General features: G+C 43.5%; 1 protein-coding gene and 1 non-coding gene across 2 annotated transcripts in view; one reads left to right on the forward strand and one right to left on the reverse strand.

Moving 5' to 3' along the window:
- The first annotated feature begins 6,397 nt into the window (after nt 1–6,397).
- The window catches only part of GALNT12 (polypeptide N-acetylgalactosaminyltransferase 12), a 38,650-nt gene continuing 26,390 nt past the window's right edge, over nt 6,398–18,657 (forward strand). The window contains exon 1 of the mRNA XM_065878883.1: nt 6,398–6,769. Coding sequence (XP_065734955.1) covers nt 6,405–6,769 — 365 coding nt within the window. The 5' untranslated portion in view covers nt 6,398–6,404. The remainder of the gene's footprint in view (nt 6,770–18,657) is intronic.
- TRNAE-UUC (transfer RNA glutamic acid (anticodon UUC)) lies at nt 18,065–18,137 on the reverse strand. Its single transcript has one exon. It is a non-coding gene; the product is annotated as a tRNA-Glu (tRNA).

The raw sequence follows: 18,657 nt of genomic DNA on the forward strand, positions 1-18,657 counted from the left end.
TTGCCCTTGCAGAAGCTCTTTCCACCCTGCTTTGTGTCCAGAGAGGCTGTCTGTGTGGACTACATCGCTCAATCCTTCCCAAAACCCTACTCTGGTACTGTTATTATCACCACTATTTTATACGTGAGCACATTGCGTTGAAAGAGGTTAAGTGACTTGCCTAAGGCTGCACAGCAATCTGTGATGGGGCTGGGATTTGAGCTCAGGCAAGCGGGCTGCAAGGCTGTGTTCTTACCCACGAGGCTAAGCTGTCTTTGGTCTTTGGTCTCACAGCAGCCTGCCATTGAGGTGTGTGGTAGGAAATCCTGAACTAGGGGTCAGGAGACCTGGCCTCAGATCCTTGTTCTGCCCCTTGTATGTTGTGTGACCTTGGATAAACCACCTCACTTCTCTGAGCCCAAGTTTCCTCAGAGAAGGAACCTTGCAAGATTGTCAGTGGGTAAAGTGAGATGCTAGCAGTTTACAGCACATATAGGTGCTCAGTAAGTGACAGCTTGTATCCATTACCTGGCACTTGAACCCAGGTCTTGTAAGGCCTAATTCCATCACTCTTTTCTCTGCAACTAAGCCTCTGTTGGGAAGCGTTCCAACTTGGTAAGCCGATCCAAGTTGTAATCCTTGTCTCTTTTCTAATCTGACAGATCTTAAATGTGTTGGGTGTTTGGACAGAGGCCAAAAGACACAGCTCCAAGCCTTTCTTATCACACCTGCCTTCCAGCACCAACCAGTGGACTCTCTTTTGTGCATGGAGTCACCTCCCACTAGTCTGATAGCAGCAGCAGTTCTGGGTAGGAGCTGCTTTGCATGGTTCACCTCAAACCCCATCCCCCTCCTGGAGCCCTGGGGGAGCTGCTCCTGGAAGGGCCATATCCTCCAGGGAGGCCAGTAACCAGAGGCTGTGAATTGAAGCAGATGGCAAGTTAGACCCTACTCTGCCTGAGCCACCAACTTGTTCGAGACCCCACCTCCCCACTCTGTGTCTTAGGCTCCCCATCTGTAAAGTGAGAGAATCAGGCCAGACTTACGCTTCTTAACTTTTGGGCTGTGGTCCCTTTGAAAATAGAGAATATTTGATAAAAAGCTTTGGACTAGCTTACCAGTTTACACATTATCTTTCTACAGGAGATACAAAACTATTTATTTCCCTGAGCTGGGCAGCAGCAAAGGGAGTTCCAGATTAACCTAAAATATGATTTCAAATCACTGATCTCACTTTAACATCCAGGTATCCGTGTAAACATAACTTCTTCAGAGAAACCTTCCTAAACCCCTAAACTAAACCAGATTCTACTAGTATAAGTCCTTTTAGCACCCTGCAATGCTTCTTCAAAATACTTATCACAACTCTAATAAGTTATCTTTTTATTATCTGTCCATTCCATTACACTCTCAGCACCATGATGTCAGAAGTATCTGTCTTGTGACAAAGATTCTCTCCTTGACCAAATTCTGGACAGGTTCCTCTGAGCTTTCATCTTGACTAGGGCTCAAACTTGGCCTGTAAAAACTACAGACTCTCAACACAAATGATTTCCTCCACCCGCCTCCCCTCACATTAAAAGATTTAAACACTAACATAGTTTCCAAGACTGCGACACTAGCACCCCTTAAGTGCCTGCCTGAGAAAGCTGAAGACTACCCAAACAATTTGCTGTTTGCTCTGTCCAACACCTAACCAGAGGCCCCTGACCACCCTTTTTAAGAACACTTACTAAAAAGGGCTTACAATTGTGAATCCTTTCTCTGTCCCTTTGAGATGTGTATGTATCTCCTACAATTCAGGAGTATCTTTCTCAAGGCCCTGAAAGTCATTCCTTTATTTATTTATTTAAGTTTATTTATTTATTTATTTTTGGCTGCATTGGGTCTTCCTTGCTGCGCACGGGCTTTCTCTAGTTGCGGCGAGCGGGGGCTACTCTTCGTTGCGGTGCGCGGGCTTCTCATTGAGGTGGCTTCTCTTGTTGTGGCGCATGGGCTCTAGGCGCGCGGGCTTCAGTAGTTGTGGCTCGCGGGCTCTAGAGCGCAGGCCCAGTAGTCGTGGCTCACAGGCTTAGCTGCTCTGCAGCATGTGGGATCTTCCCGCACCAGGGCTCGAACCCGTGTCCCCCCTGCATTGGTAGGTGGATTCTTAAACACTGCGCCACCAGGGAAGCCCCAGTCATTCCTTTACAATGGGATCGTCAGGAAGGATAGGGCCTCTGTCTGCCAGTCTCAGTGGGAGGATAGAATCCTGACTTCGATGATTGCAAGCCAACAGCCATATCTGGGCTAATCAGCATTTATGCTGACCAATCCTTTGTAATTTTTCATTTCCTCAGCTCTACTTAAAACTCCCAGTTACCCCTATGCAAATCAAAGTTGAATCAGTTCATACTGGACCTCCTTCCCTATTGAAATGGTATGTTACTGATTCAAATCTGTCTTTCCCATTTAACTAGTATCCAGCTTTGTTTATCATCGACAGTTGCTCATTGTAGTTTGCCTAGTCTGTAGCACAGTACCTGGCACACACGTTTAGATGCTCAGTAATATTTCCTCTTGAAATATGTTGATTAAAATCATCCAGTTGTTCCAGTTATCTACTGCTGTGTTACAAACCATCCCAAATCGTCATGGTGTAAAATAACAATCATCTTATTATGTTCATGGGTTCTGTGGGTCAGGGATTTGAAGACAGCACCTCTCTGTTCTGTGACATCTGGGGCCATAGCTGAGACGACTTGAATGACTGGGGAGGAGCCACTTTCAAGATGGCTTCTTCACTCACCTGTCTGATGCCTGGGCTGTCTAGGGTGGCTAAAGGTTGGGCTCAGCTGACCCTGTTGACTGTATTGTCTGCCTGTGGCTTCTCTGGCATGATGGCATCGGGATCGTCAGATTTCTTTCCTGGCAGCTCAAGGTTCTGAGAACAGTGGTCCCGTGAACAAGGTGGAAGCTTCATGGCCTTTTATACCTAGCCTTAGAAGTCACAGAACTTCACTTCTACCATATTCTGTTGGTTGAAGCAGTTAGAAGTCTGCCTTGTTTCAAGGGAAGGGAGTATCAAAGAATTTTCAGCCTGGTTTTAAAATCACTGTACCATCAGAGTCAGATTTGGGGAGAATTCTCTTGCAATTAATCTTCTGTATCAGTGAGGATTAGACTTGGCTGCCTAAGACAGAAAACCCATAGAAACAGTGGCTTCAATGAGATAGAAGTTTATTTCTCTCTCACTAAACAAAGCCTGGAAGGAGGCCAGCAGGACTGGTTCAGTGTCCACAATGTTAGGGAACTGGACTCCTTCTGCCATGGTGTTTCACCATTCTCAGTGCATGACCCAAGGTGATTGCTTGAGCTCCAGTCTTCATAGCCACAATCCAGCCAGCAAGAAAGAAAGGTAAGGAAGTTTCCTTTAAGGACATTACTCAGAAGCCCTATTTGACACCACCACTTATAGCCCATTGGTGGCACACTTAGTCACTTGGCCATGCCTAGTTGCAAGGAGGGCTGGGAAATATAGTCTTTATTTTGGAAGACAATGGGTCCAGAGAAACAAACACATTTTTAAAAAAAGGATTCTAGAGAAGGAAAAAGAAAAGATTGGATATTGGCAGACATCTAGCAGTTTGAACCATGCCTTTTTATTCTGTTCTATTTCCTGTTCTGCTACTGATCAGCTGTGGGCCTGGACAACGTACTTCCTTTGGCCTGGTTACCAAGTCCTCTGGTAATTAGAGACGAGGCTGCGATGATCTAATAAGGAAGCTCAAAGGATTAAGCAAATAAATGTGTCAATGCTCTGGTTTCAGGGAGAATAACTGGAGCCCTTTCCAGTCAGCCTCCTTTTTAATTTCCTGGATGGTTTTTCCTTGGGATTTCTAGGAGCAGATTCTGAAAACGTCCAGACTGAGTTGCTGAGCCCCTTCCAGCAAGAAGACCTAAAGAATTCATGTTTGTTACCTTTTGGGAGTAACTTTTCTCTGCACTTAACCAGGCTGTGCCCTCCATCAGGTACTTCCCCACTGAGTTCAAACAGGTGCCTACTTAAGTGAGTGTGAGACACAAAGCCAGCCATGAATTGAGCACTTACTGTGTCTGACACTGAACCAACTTTCTTTCTTTCTTTTTTTTTTTTTTTACAAGGCCAGGGTATGAATTAAACACAACCTAATGTAGCAAGGGCTGTAACAAAGTATGATGGTGATATGGATTGAATTGTGTCCCCCCAGAAGATATGTTGAAGTCCTAATCCTTGATACCTATGAATGTTACCTTATCTGGGAATAGGGTCTTTGTTGATGTAATCAAGTTAAGATGAGATCATTAGAGTGGCCCAAGTCCAATGACCAGCGCCCTTAGAAGAAGAGTAGAAGGGACACAGAGACAAACGCACTAGAAGAATGTCATATGACCATGGAGGCAGAGATTGGAGTGATGCATCTACAACTCAAGGAATGTCAAGGATTGCTGGCAACACGAGTAACTAAGAGAAAGGTATGGAACAGATTCTCCCCTGGAGCCTCCAGGGAGAATGTGGCTCTGCTAATAAGACTTATTGCCTCCAGAACTGTGAGAGAATAAATTTCTGTTGTTTTTAGCCACCTAGTTTGTGGTAGTTTGTTATGGCAATTCTCGGAAACTAATAGACATGGTCAGTTTGATACGTCAGCTTGGCTAGGCTTTAATCCTCAGTTATTCAATCAAACACTAATGTAGATGTTGCCGTGAAGGTATTTCGTAGATATGGTTAACATTTACAATCAGCTGACTTTAAGGAAGGAGATTGTTTAGGTGGGCCTGATTTAATAAGTTAAAGTCCTAAAGAGCAGAGCTGAGATTGCCCTAGAAAATAAGAAATTCTGCCTGTGGATTGTAGCTTCTGCTTATGTCAGAGAGTTTCAGCCTGTCATTCCTGATGGCCTGCCCTATAGATTTTGGACTTGCTTAACCAGTCTCTGCAATTGTATAAGCCAATTTCTTGCAGTAAATCTCTTAATATATCTCTTCCTGCTTTTGTTTCTCTTGTGGAACCCTGACTAATACACAAAAGGATGATGTGATCTTTAAATACGTTTACCTAAAAAACCATGGAATTGCTGAAGGCTTCATGGAAGAGGTGGCTTTTGGCAGGGTCTTGAAGGATGGGTAGGAGTTTGCTAGGTGGGGAAGGGCATTTCCAGCAGAGAGAACAGCCTATGCAAAGGCCTGGAGTGAAACCATGCCTCCCCTATCCCCCAGTGGTTGGGGATAGGCATTACAGAATTTGGAGTCACATTATGGGGGTCTCTCCAGTCAAGCTGAGGACTTCAGCACTTGTCCTGGAGGCTAGGGGTTCTCCTTTTTTTATTCTTTGTTCTATTTCTTTATTTTTTCTTTTTAAAAATTGAGATATAACTTTCATAAGTCAAGTGCATGGGTTTTAAAGAAGAACTTGATGAATTTTTACATATGTATTTATCCATGTAATCCTCACTAAAATCAAGAGATAGAATCAGGGCTGGGATTAGGGTGAGGTGAGTGAAGTGAGCTGTGCAAGCACAGGGTTAGATTTTCTGCCTTTAAAATTTTGGTATTTTGTTGTCATGGATTTTTTGCATTCATTTTGATTTTGAAAAATATTGTTTATTTTGATTACTGAGGCTTATTTGGCCCACACTTCAATTTTCCGCCTTGGAGAGAATCTCATGCCTCACTCTAGTCTGGACCCTATTAAATATTTCCGGCACCCCTGTGGCTTCCTCATTCTCCCAATCCTCCCAAAGGAAACCTCTAGCCAAGAACCGGGCTACTTAACATGAAGGGATGGCCTGGGGTGTGTGCAGTCATGGGTGTGTTTGCGTGTTTTTCTGAGAGGATAGTTCATTTCTTTGATAAGTTTCTTGGAGGCGTCTGTAAAGTGAGGAATAAGAAACAGATTACTGACTAATAGGGAGCCAGAGGAGGGTTTGTTATTCAAGGGATCCGAGCAGTATGTCTTAGGTCGGTATGCCTGCAGGCCTCCATGAGATAGCCCGGTGTAAATTAGCCTCACTGTGCCCCAGTCTCCTCATCTGTAAAATGTACCTCTCTTATTGGACTGTGTAGGGGTTAGATGAGATAATGGCAGTGAAATTCATAGCGCCCTGCACAGCACATTCGGCCAACATTTACGGAGCGCTTACGACTTGCCAGGCGCTGAGCTGAGGGTTTTACGGCCGTTACCTTTTTAATAAAGCACACAGCCCACCAAGAAGGTGCACGGCTCAGCGAGCCCTCCTGAGGACCCTGTAAAAGTTCGCCCCTACGGCGGGCAGGAGGGGCGGGAAGGGGGCGGGGCGCAGGTGGGGCGGGCCGGGGGCGGGGCGGCGCGCCGGTTCCGGGATCCGGGTCGCTGGCTGCGCCAACGCCTCGGGGCGCGCCGGGCGCTGGCCGCAGCTGGCGGGCGCATGAGGGGGCGCGCGGCGTGGAGGCGCTGCCCGCGAGGGCTTCGGCGCGGCCGGGAGGCGCTGCTGGTACTGCTGGCGTTGCTGGCCCTGGCCGGGCTGGGCTCGCTGCTGCGGGCGCGGCGCGGGGCCGGGACGGCCGAGCCAGGACTCCCACGCCCCCCGCGCTCTGGGCGGCGAGACCCGGTTCTGCCGCGGCCGCCGGTGCGGGAGGACGCTCTGGGCGCGCGAGGCGAGGCAGTGCGGCTGCAGCTGCAGGGCGAAGAGCTGCGGCTGCAGGAGGAGAGCGTGCGGCTGCACCAGATCAACATCTACCTCAGCGACCGCATCTCGCTGCACCGCCGCCTGCCCGAGCGCTGGAACCCTCTGTGAGTCCCCAGGTGGCGGGAGAAGCACCGCCCTCGGAGTCCCCGGGCCTCAGTTTCTGCAGCTGTGAAGTGGCAAGGTGGAACCGGGGTCTCGAAAGACCTGGGGATCTCGCGTCTTATTGAGTCACTCGGAAGTGGGCAGTGAAAGTGTTCATACTGCGGGGTGGGGAAGAAAGTTTTAAAAAATGAAAATAGAAAAATCTCACAAATTGACAAATCTGCAGACAGGTTTCAGATGAGACCCTTTGGGTGCCCTTCCTGGGTCCAAAGGCACCCCCAGTCCAGTTACGCCTGTAACGTCCTGCTTTGGCGAAGCTGAGGACCTGTGGGGTTCGAGACAGGCTTCATTCACTTACCTGTGTGCACCTGTGTGCACCAGGGCCCATGAATCAACCAGGAGGGGAGGTCCCTCCTGGCAGGTGAGATGAAAGGTGCCTGGAAGGGCAAGTCGGAAGTCGCAAGCCTCCTTGCCCTCTCTCTGGGAGTTGGGACTCGTGACCTTTAAGTGGAGGAAGTCAGGAAGGAGCGGCTGCTGGGAAGGGCTGCTTCTGGCTGTGGTCCAGCAGAGCTGACTCCTGTGGGTGACACAGTCCTGGAACCTGTGTGGTCAGAGGCCTAATTCCTGTAGGAGCTGCTGTCTGGAGGGGTTGTACCCACTGCTTAGGTAAGAAGGGAACAAGCTGGCAGGTGGAGGATGGCCCTCCTGGCCTTCTATTTCCTTTCCTCTTTTGGTAGGGATCTTCCAGGTCTCTGCTGGAGCCCCCTCCTTAAAGACTTTGAGGGAAAGAGGGCTCAGAGAGGGGGTTCTGGAGCCAAGTGGGCAGCCTCCTGTATGTACCAGGCATCTGCCACTGCTCCCTCCTTCTTGTCCCTCCTGCTTTACAGGTGTGGAAATTGGCCCAGAGAGGTCAGGTGACTCACCCAAGGCCCCACAGCTGGAAAGTGGTGGAACTGGCCTTGGGGGACTGTGACCCTCCTGGCCCCCATGGTACTGTGCTGATTTCAGGATTTAAGCAACTGCTCTGTGCATCCTTGGTCAGAGAGAGCATGAATGTCTGCAGGAGGAGGCCCCACCTCTGCCCTCACTGGCAAAGTTTGAATGGATTTGCACCTCACTGTCTCTGCTATTTTTCAGGATCTGCTCATGCCTAGCCTATGCTTTTACCTTAGGCATTTTTACTGTTTATCTTTTTGAGTCGAGCTTTGTTTGTTGGGGTTGGTGGTAGTTCCTCCTCTTCAGCCAAATGGCTGAATATATGTTTATCTCCTTGAAACACAAAGGGTGCTCACTGAGGCAAGGTCTAGGGGAAGCTTTCGGGTCACAATCAGGGTTCAGACCCAGCTCATGTGAAATAAAATCGTGGCTCTTTTGCTCCTCAGCTCTGTGATGTCGGGCAACTTATCTAGCCTTTCTGAGCCTCAATTTCCCTATCGGCAAAATAGGAGATGAGTAGAAATAACACAACCTAGGAGTTAATAAAACACCTAACACCTGGGAACACACTGTGTACTCAGTTCTTATTAGTTTTTCCTGCCTTCCCTGTTGCCAACAATACACTCAGGAGCTTGCTTTTAAGAGTCATCCAGGGATTGGTCATAAAGTTTTTCTTTTCCAGGTTCCAACTTCCTCTGTTGTCCCAGGTTGTGCAGTCTCTTTGAAACATTGTGGATGACCTGTGGGGCTTATGGTGTTCCATCTCCATGGTGACACAGCTGCCCTGTGTCCTATCAGGATTTGCTTATAGATCCTGCTATTGCAATGACCCTGGGAAGTTAATCCAAACCCAGCGTGATAAGGAGTGTGAATGCCTCCTGTCTTTAATTCCTGTAGCAAGGCCTGTTGGGTCATTCTTGCCTAGAAAGAAAGGTGAGCTCCATCTGTGTCCGTCTCAGCCCAGCCAGGCCTTGAGGTATAACTTAGATGTAGCCAGTAGTGTCAAGGCCTTTCACGAAGACTCACCTTTATTATAGTTCATACGGGCGTGAGGACCTAATAAGGTCTTGAGATTTAGCCTGAGAAACCAGAATGGCAGATTATGAGTTCACAGTCGGGGTCCTGGGTGAGAGGGAGGGTTAGAACTAATTAATAAGCAGAGGTGTGGTTAGGATCCTTGAATGTCATAGGAGGGAAGGTCCTGAGGGAGCATCCAGTCTAACCAGAGAGGAAAAGCCATGCCCCCAAGGTAACACACAGATCTGGGGCAGAGCTGATCTAGAACCCAGATCTTTTATTCCATCCTCCCTTTTGATATGGAGGCAATTATTTATTAATTTTAATTATAAGAGCAATACATGTTCACTCTAGAAAAGTTTGCATATACAGAGAAGCAAAAAAAAAAAAAGAAAAATCATCCATAAACCTACCATCCTGGGAAGAACCACTATTAACATTTTGCTGTGTATCCTTCTAGACTTTTCCAGGTATAGAAATAGATTCTGAAAAGTATACACACAGGTAAGTGGGTGAGAACATATTCAGGCATGAGTATGTACAAAGGCCCACACACGTTTTTAACCAAAGTCTTTGCACTACAGGGGATCAATGTGTTATCATAGGCAAGGGACTGTTTGGCTTGGTTCTTCTGGCAGCTGCAAGCCTTAGTAGCTAATAGAGACACTTCGAAGTATTGGCTCTAATTCTTCAAGACTTGGTGTAGACCCTGGCCCTTCTGTGAGGCTAATAATTCACATGACAGTAGATTAGTGCATCGCTTTTTTTCTATTAGTTACGGCACTGAATTGAGGAGGAAAAGGAGGGAGGAGGATGACAAGGAATTCTTGCATGGTAGTGTAGTAAGTATAGGGTTTGCAAAACTCTTTCACAAATACCGTCTCATTTGAGACTAGTGAGGAGAGGGAACTTTCACTGTGAGATGGCAGCAGGCCAAAGTGGGGAGCCAGATAGCTGGATTTGTGGCCTTGGGGAACTTTGAAAAATTATGTGAGGGATCTTCCCCAGAATGATTAAATAGAGTTTTGGTGGGTAGGGCCTAGGCTGAGGCTGATGTGCAACTAGTGTTGAAAGGTACTGGCTTAGAGCCTTTGGATTTCTCACTCCGAAGATTAAGGGTGGGTGCTTTTGAGGCTGTGGGAGAATACCAGAATTAGACAAAGTGGGGATTGATAACAGGTCAAATGCAGATGAAACTCGTGGTGACATCACAGTCAGTTACAAGGTGTGTCACAAGTGATGGTGGGTAATCATGTACCAATACTTACATGAAGTTTTAGTTTTCATAGATAAGGGAAGCCTTGAGATAATCCTATACTGTTATTCTCATTTGCATTCTGACCTCTTTAGCAGGAGAGAAAGGTGGAGTGACAGCGCCCTTGGGGCTCTGCATTTCCACCGCACATGTATGGGGATGCCACGCATGTGAACATCAGCTGTTCTCTGCCACTGCCAAGGAGTTGTGAACTGCTGGTTAGAAAAGTGTGTAAATAATACACACAGGTGTTTGCATTTCCTGAACGCTTGCTCTGGTTTTAGCCGTATTAGTGCTATAGTTGCAGGGTGTGTATCCGAGTTTAAGGACTAGGACTTGGGTGCTAGGATGGCAAAGAGTCTCAAAATAGCTCTAAATAGGTAATTCAGCAAAAGAAAGTGTTTGTGTCTTGCTGGGGTTGGCAGGAGGGAGTTGGTTAAGATTTCTCTTTTTGCAGAGAGGTAGCCTGCTTGTCTGTTCTCTTAACATCACCTTTGGAGAAGCATCACACATGGTGTGGAGATTAGACTGATGTTTCTTTGCTTCCCCAACAAGGTTGTAAACTGAGGCTATTTTATTAGTTTTTACTAGACCCATCTTGTGGTTGTCAGAGTGGCGTCCTTTCTTTGAAGCAGTACTTTTAAGTCTACAGAACATGTTCCTTTTGATTAGAGTTTTCACGATACCTTCTCCCATCCTTTTACTTTCACTTCTTCTGTGACCTTAGCTTTTAGGCATGTCTCTAATTAGCATGTTGCTGGATTTTGTGTTGTCGTTAAAAAAAAAAATCCAGACTCACAGTCTTTGACTTTAACTAGATAGTTATGTCCATTTATACTTACTGTGCTTACTGATACTTTAGTGTTTGATTATGCCATCTTACTTATGCTTTCTATTTGTTATGCTTTTTCTATGTTTTTTCCCTTTTTTCCATACTGCTTTTCAAACCGATAGAACCTCCTGGTTCCATTTTTCTCTCTCTATTAATTTGGCAGTTATCTATTTCCAATCTTTAGTGGTAAATTTGAAAGTATATATTTAACTGAAAAAAGTCTAAAGTTAATCGATAACTATGGATCCTAGAATGCTTTAACATTTATCACCTTCTTTCCCAATTTGTATGTCATTTTACTCCACTATTTTAATTCTGTCTTGCTTTTTAAACCAACAGATTAGACGTTTTTAAAAATGCAGTATTTGTTTACATTTATCCACACATTTACCATTTTCTCTTCCCATCATTCTTTCCTGAATGGTCATCTTTGGATCTCAGAGATCTTTCTGGGATTCTTTTCTTCTTCCTGAAAGATATCATGTATTTCTTGCTGTAGACAAGGTTATTGTTGTAAACACTCAGTTTTATTTATCTGAAAATGTTTTTATTTTGCTCTTGTTCTCAAAAAATAGTTTGGTTGTGTATATAATTCCAGGTTGATAGTTTGGCATTTGAAGATAGTATTCCACTGTCCCCTGGCTTGCTCTTTGCTGTGAGATGTCTATACTGAGTTAAATTTGTCTGTCATTCTTGTTTCTTTGTCATTCATTTGAGGTCCTCTTTTATTAAGCATAGTCAGCATACTTATTTTATGCTCTGTCTGATACCTCTAATATCCAGGTTCATAGATTTCCTTGTTGTTCCTGTACTCCGAGGACTTCTTTTACTTTTTTTGTAAGCTGATCCATGCATTTAAAAGATTTTTTTAAAGTATTTTATCAAGAATTTTTTGGGTGTCCTTTACCAAGAGGTGTTCCCAGGTATTTTAAATCTTTCATACTGGCTTGAGTGGAAGTCCTATATTCACTTTTAAAAAAGACTTACTTTCTCTATTAGTTAGAGTTCTTTGGTTGAAAGTGACTGAAAACTCAATGCAAACTGACTTAAATATAAAAGAAAATATATTGACTTCTATGACAGAAAAGTCTGGGATTAGAACTGGGTTCAGATTATTCTGGGCCCTGAATACAGGGACTCAACTGATTTCATCAGGAAAATAATTGATTGGTCAGGCCTGGGGCATGTGACCTTCCCAGAGGGGTGTGTATATGTGCATATGTATACACAAGTGTGTGCACAGACATTGTATGTATACGTGTGTGTGTGTGTGTGTGTGTGTGTGTGTCCAGCCCTGCACAAACCATACAGCTTGAGAGTCCAGGAGGCATGGTTCCTGAAAGAGCAAAGTGCAGTAAGATGAAGAAAGGAGAAGGCATTCTGGGCCAATAAAACACACCTCTGTATATTATGACCTCCCTGGCCTGTTCTCCAAAGGATATGAATTTTCATTTCTTTAAAGATGTTTATGTAATAACCTAAATATAATATAAAAGAAGACCTGGAAGTATTTGCCGCACCCATTCATTCATATCCATAAAATACATAGACATATATTGTACTGGTGGAGATTATGGTAGTCTGCACCCAGTAGGGTTGTTTTGAAGGCTAAAGGGAATAATGCGTGTAGAATGCTTAGCACACTGCCTATCATGTAGGCACTCAATAAGTGTTACTATTTATGTAACATTTATGTTACATAAATTACTATTTATGTAACATTTATGTAACATTATTTATGTAATAATGTTACTATTATTACTAGGTTTATTATTCTGCAAAGCATGCAGAAAATACAGAGAAAAACACAGTTCAGCCCCTGCCCTTACAAAGCACATGGATTATACCAGAAAGTTAAGGAAAGGATGGCTTACTATGATTTAGCAGTGAATTTGGTTCTGAGCTCTCTTTTATCTCCTATGCAGAAGTGGAACCCTGAGTGATGCATAGCTGCCCTTGCCTAATGGAAGGATGCACAGCTTTTTATCACCCAGGAAAAGGGGAAAGTGTTTTTCCTGGATGCAAATTTAGAGATATTCAGGAAGGATATATTGAACTTCATGAAGGAGAATGCTTTTAAAGGATGTTTTATCTTCTTTTTTTTTCAATTGAAGTATAGTTGATTTACAATGCTGTGTTACTTTCTAGTGTACATCAAAGTGATTTAGTTATATATATATGTATGCTTTTCCATTTTGGTTTATTACAGGATATTGAATATAGTTCCCTGTGCTATACAGTAGGGCTTTATTGTTTACCTATTTTATTTATAGTAGTTTATATCTGCTAATCCCAAACTCCTAATTTATCCTTCCCTCACCCGTTTTTCCCTTTGGTAACCATAAGTTTTTTATCTGTGTGTGAGTCTGTTTCTGTTTTGTAAATAAGTTCACTTGTGTCATATTTTAGATTCCACATATAAATGTTATTATATGGTATTTGTCTTTCTCTTTCTAACTCACTTCACTTGGTATGGTAATCTCTGGGTCCACCCATGTTGCTGCAAATGGCATTATCTTACGCTTTTTTATGTCTCTGTAGTATTCCATTATATATGTGTGTGTGTGTGTGTATACCACATCTTCTTTATCCATTCATCTGTTGATGGACATTTAGGTTGCTTCCATGTCTTGGCTATTGTAAAGCGATATTTTAAAGAACAAAGGAGAAAATATACTACGCCAACAACAAAAAAAGGAGAGGGCAGAATGTTAAATATTACTCAGTGAAGACATTTGCTATGGCAAGCTAAAGAAATATGATTCAGCATTTTAAAAATCTTTCTTGTGATTATAAAAATGATGCATGTTCATTATAGAACTATTTTTTTAAATAAATTTATTTATTTTTGGCTGAGTTGGGTCTTTGTTGCTGTACGCGGGCTTTCTCTAGTTGTGGCGAGCAGGGCTACTCTTCGTTGTGGTGTATGGGCTTCCCATTGCAGTGGCTTTTCTTGTTGCAGAGCATGGTTCTAGGCACATGGGCTTCAGTAGTTGTGGCTCGCGGGCTCTAGAGCACAGGCTCAGTAGCTGTGGCGCATGGGCTTAGTTGCTCCGCGGCATGTGGGATCTTCCCGGACCAGGGATCGAACCCGTGTCCCCTGCATTGGCAGGCGGATTCTTAACCACTGCGCCACCAGGGGAGCCCTATAGAACAATTTTAGAATGCAGAAAAATATAAGGAATTAAATAAGAATCAGTGATAATCCCACTGCTCAGAGATCACCATTGTTAACATTCTTGGCGTATTTCTTTCTATTGTTTACTGTTTATGTGTGAGTGCATGCACATACACTTTGTTGTTCAAAGAACTGACATGATGCTGTTTATAGATCTGTATGTACCCTGCTTTTCTGATTAAACGTCAGAGAGTGGTCATCCTTTTTTATTGCTAAATATTTTCTGAAAACATGGCTTTGGATGGCCATGTAACATTTCTTCATGCAACCATGAACGTTTATCCTCCGACATTTAAATTCTTTACAGAATTTCACTATTATAAATAATGTTACAAAGAAAAATTTTTACGACAAGCCTCCTTCAGGGTATCTGATTATTCACTTGGGCGAGAAATTCTTAGATGTATTGATATGAGATGAATGAGAAGAGGAACATTTTAAAGCTCTGAGTGTAGGGAATTCCCTGGGGGCCAGTGGGTAGGACTCCAAGCTCTCACTGCTGAGGGCCCTGGTTGGGGAACTAAGATCCCACATGCAGCGCAGCGTGGCCAAAAATAAAAAAAGTTTAATAATAATAAAAAAAGCTCTGAGTGTATATTGCTAAATTGGTATCTTGTAATCTAAGAGCACACAAATAGCCCACCTGGACATTTGAGAACAGTGCCCTTGAACTTCTGGATTTTGCACAGCAGTGAAAACACATAAACAAAAACACTGAGGAGGGGCTGACATACAGTCCCAGCTCTATTTGGTCAAACAGAGCTGGTCTTGTTCTCCTATTTACTCCCATCATGAGAAGAAATAAATTTTAATCCAAAACAGTAAGGATGTGATTTCAAACTAAAGGACAGTTCGTTTAAATTGAATAAATTTCATGTTTGAAAACCTCATTGTCCTTATTTCTACTCATTTCTCTTTGGACTGGTGCATATGTGAAACTAAATTTTAGCTTTACCTTGTTTTTAAAGATAAAAAAATCTTAATTTTAGTTTCACAAAAACACATTTTTTTTTCATGTAGTATAATCAGTTCTTTCTGATGCTTCTAGTGGGCTGTGGTGGCTTTTCTATGCACCCTGTCTAGTACTCAGAGAATATTAAATCCAGACATAATTATTAATATTCTTATACAGATATGTGTGTGTTTTCTTTTTGCTCTAACATATATTTGGAGGAAGGCAACTGTTTTTTGTTTTTGTTTTCATCAACATTTTTCTAATTAAAAAAATTTTTGTCTCTGACTTTTAATTTTATTTTGTTCTATTATTTTTAAAATTTAAAAATTTTTCAGATTTTTCTACAAATTTTAAAGGTTACATTTAGATTGATTACAAAATGTTAGCTATATTTCCCATATTGTACAATACATCCTTGAGCCTATCTTACGTCCAATAATTTGCACCCCCCCACTACTGATAACTACTGGTTTGTTCTCTGTATCTATGAGTCTGCTTCTTTTTTGTTATATTCACTAGTTTGTTGTATTTTTTTAGACTCCACATATAAGTAATGTCATATAGTATTTGTCTTTCTCTGTCTGACTTATTTTATTTCACTTAGCATAATGCCCTCCAAGTCCATCCACATTGCTGCAAATAGCAAAATTTTGTTCTTTTTTATGGCTGAGTAGTATTCCTTTGTATATATCTGCCACATCTTTTTATTTATTTATTTTTTTTTTTTTGCGGCACGCAGGCCTCTCACTGTTGTGGCCTCTCCCGTTGCAGAGCACAGGCTCTGGACGCGCAGGCTCAGCGGCCATGGCTCACGGGCCCAGCCGCTCCGCGGCATGTGGGATCTTCCCGGACCGGGGCACAAATCCATGTCCCCTGCATCGGCAGCCAGACTCTCAACCACTGCGCCACTGGGGAAGCCCTCTGCCACATCTTCTTATCCGTTCATCTGTTGATGGACACTTAGGTTGCTTCCATATCTTGGCAATTGTAAATAATGGTGTTGTGAATATTTGGGGTGCGTGTATCTTCAAATTAGTGTTTTTGAAAAAAAAAAAAAAAATTAGTGTTTTTGGTTTTTTTCAGATATATACCCAGGAGTGGAATTCCTGGGTCATACGGTAGTTCTATTTTTAGTTTTTCAAGGAATGTCCATACTGTTTTCCACAGTCTGCACCAACTTACATTCCCACCAACAGTGTACAAGTGTTCTTTTTTCTCCACATCCTCAGAGGGCAGCTGTTTTGGTAGAAGTGGGAATGAGTGAGAAAGGAGAGGGCCTTGGACAGGGCCACTAAGATTGAGATATGTGTAGGTCAGAATTGGCTTGGTGTTTGGGTACACCCTTTGCAACATTAAAATTTTTCTTTTCTTCTTTTTGTATTAAACTTTTAATTTTGAAAAATTCAAACCTAGAGAAAATTTGCTAGAATAGCCAAAATCCTCTATATCCTTCACCTAGACCCACTCATTATTTTGCCACATTTACTTAATTTTTCTCTTTCTATATGTATCCTATAATATTATACACATTTGAGAATAAGTTACAGAGATGATAATCTTTTATCCTTTGTTACTTCTGTGTGTATTTTCTAAAAACAAGGACATTCTCTCATGATACCATGAAGGTAGTTATCAAATTCAGGAAATTTATACAATATCAGATGTTTCCAACTGTCCCAACTTTTAGAGCAACTTTTTTCTTCCTTACCCGGTATCTAATTGAGAATCAAGTAGGACATGTAGTTGTCCTGCCTCTTTAGTCTCCTTTAGTCTGAAATGGTTCCTCAGACTCTCATTGTCTTTTAGGACAGTCACGTTTTTTAAAAGAGTACAGGCCTGTTGGTTTATAAAATGTCAATTCAGGCCTGTCTGATAGTTTCCTTGCGATTTATTTCAGCGCATGTGTGACCATAAAACTTAATGACTTAAAACAGCAATAAACGTTTATTATTTTGCATAATTTCTGTGGGTCAGGGATTTGTGAGTGCGTTATCTGAGTGGTCTGGCTTGGGAGTCTCTCATGAGATTGTAGTCAAAATGCTACCTGGGTTTTTTGTCATCTCAAGGTTTGATTGGGGCTGTTGAGGCTGGAGGATCTGCTTTTAGGATGGCCCATCATATGCTGGAAAGTCTGTCTGGGCTGTCCTGGCTGTCAGAAGCCTCAGTTCCTCTCCACATAGATCTCTTCATGGGACACTTGAGTGTCCTCACTACATAGTGGCTGGCTTTCCCCAGATTGGATGGTCCATGGGAGGGAACAAAGAGGAACATTTGGTGTCTTATGACCTGGTCTTAGAAGCCACATACTGTTACCCCCGTTGCATTCTGTTCATGTGTGGTGGTTTTAAAATATACCTACAAATTCTTTGATAGTCTTCCCTTTAAAAGAAGGAGCCTAATTCTCCTCCCCTTGAGTATGGGCTGGACTCCCCTCTGTGGAGCACAGCGCTAAGTAACCACTTCCGTGATTCAGAAAACCAGCGTGTCCAAGAATTCAGGTCCCGCTGGCTAAGGCTGGTGGGAATGCCTTATCGCTTCAGGGCACCAGCGTGGTCATGCCTCCAGCCTACAGATGAAGCAGGCATGAGAATGTAAAGGGGGCTGAGAAGAGCCAGCCCCTCTCAGAGACTCTCAGATAAGCCTATTCATGTGGCAAGGCCACCCCACTGATGGCAGAGCCTGGGCTGCTGCCTGGGTAGCCTCAGAGCCCTCTACAGAAACTGTCCTGGCGCTTAGGAAAAGGGACCTGGAGCTACTTAGAAGACCCTGAGAGGGATGAGAGGAGAAATTTCCTGTTTCTTGGTAGGAGGGAGGGCTGGTTGAGGAGAGGGGATGTAGGGATCTTTGTTTAGATTCTGATGGCCCACCTGAGCCTCCTGCAGGGTCAAAAGCACAAGCCAGAACCCTGTGACAAGATCGCACAGGGACACAAGGAGTTCAGCCAAGTACATAGACACTTGCAGGCACTCTGAGAACTGTCCAGGCTACCCCGCCTCTCAGCCTTGTCTTTAAAATAGGAACAGTGAATGCTTTGAGAGTGAAATAAAGTGCTACATTTCATCAATTCTAAGGCATTTTTTCTTTCTTTTTTTTTGGCCACGTGGTACAGCTTGTGGGATCTTAGTTCCCTGACCAGGGATTGAACCTAGGCCCTCGGCAGTGAAAGTGCAGAGTCCTAACCACTGGACCACCAGGGAATTCCCCCTAAGGCAGGGGTCCCCAAACCCCGGGCCTGTTAGGAACCGGGCCGCACAGCAGGAGGTGAGCGGCAGGGGAGTGAGCGGTGCTTCATCTGCTCCTCCTCATTGCTTGCATTACCGCCTGAACCATCTCCACCCCCCACCCCCCATCCGTGGAAGAATTGTCTTCCACGAAGCCGGTCCCTGGTGCCAAAAAGGTTGGGTACCGCTGCTCTAAGGCACTTAAAAAAAAATATTTAAACATTTCTGAAATTAGGATGTCTCTTAAAATCAGAGCATCCTGCAGTTATGATTGGTAGCATTTGTCTTTCTTATTGGTTCATAAGAGAATGGTGTGTCTTCCAACCATTGGAAGACACACCCATTAATTTTGATGAAAGCTTATAGACTGGAGATGTGATAGCACTAAGGAATTGCTAACTTTTAAAGTGTTACAGTGATACTGTGTTCATTATGAAAAGAATCTTTATCTCTTAGATATATATATTGAAATATTTATGGATGCTGTGGTATGCTG

Source organism: Phocoena phocoena, chromosome 6 (assembly GCF_963924675.1).
Source record: "Phocoena phocoena chromosome 6, mPhoPho1.1, whole genome shotgun sequence".
NCBI lineage: Eukaryota > Metazoa > Chordata > Mammalia > Artiodactyla > Phocoenidae > Phocoena > Phocoena phocoena.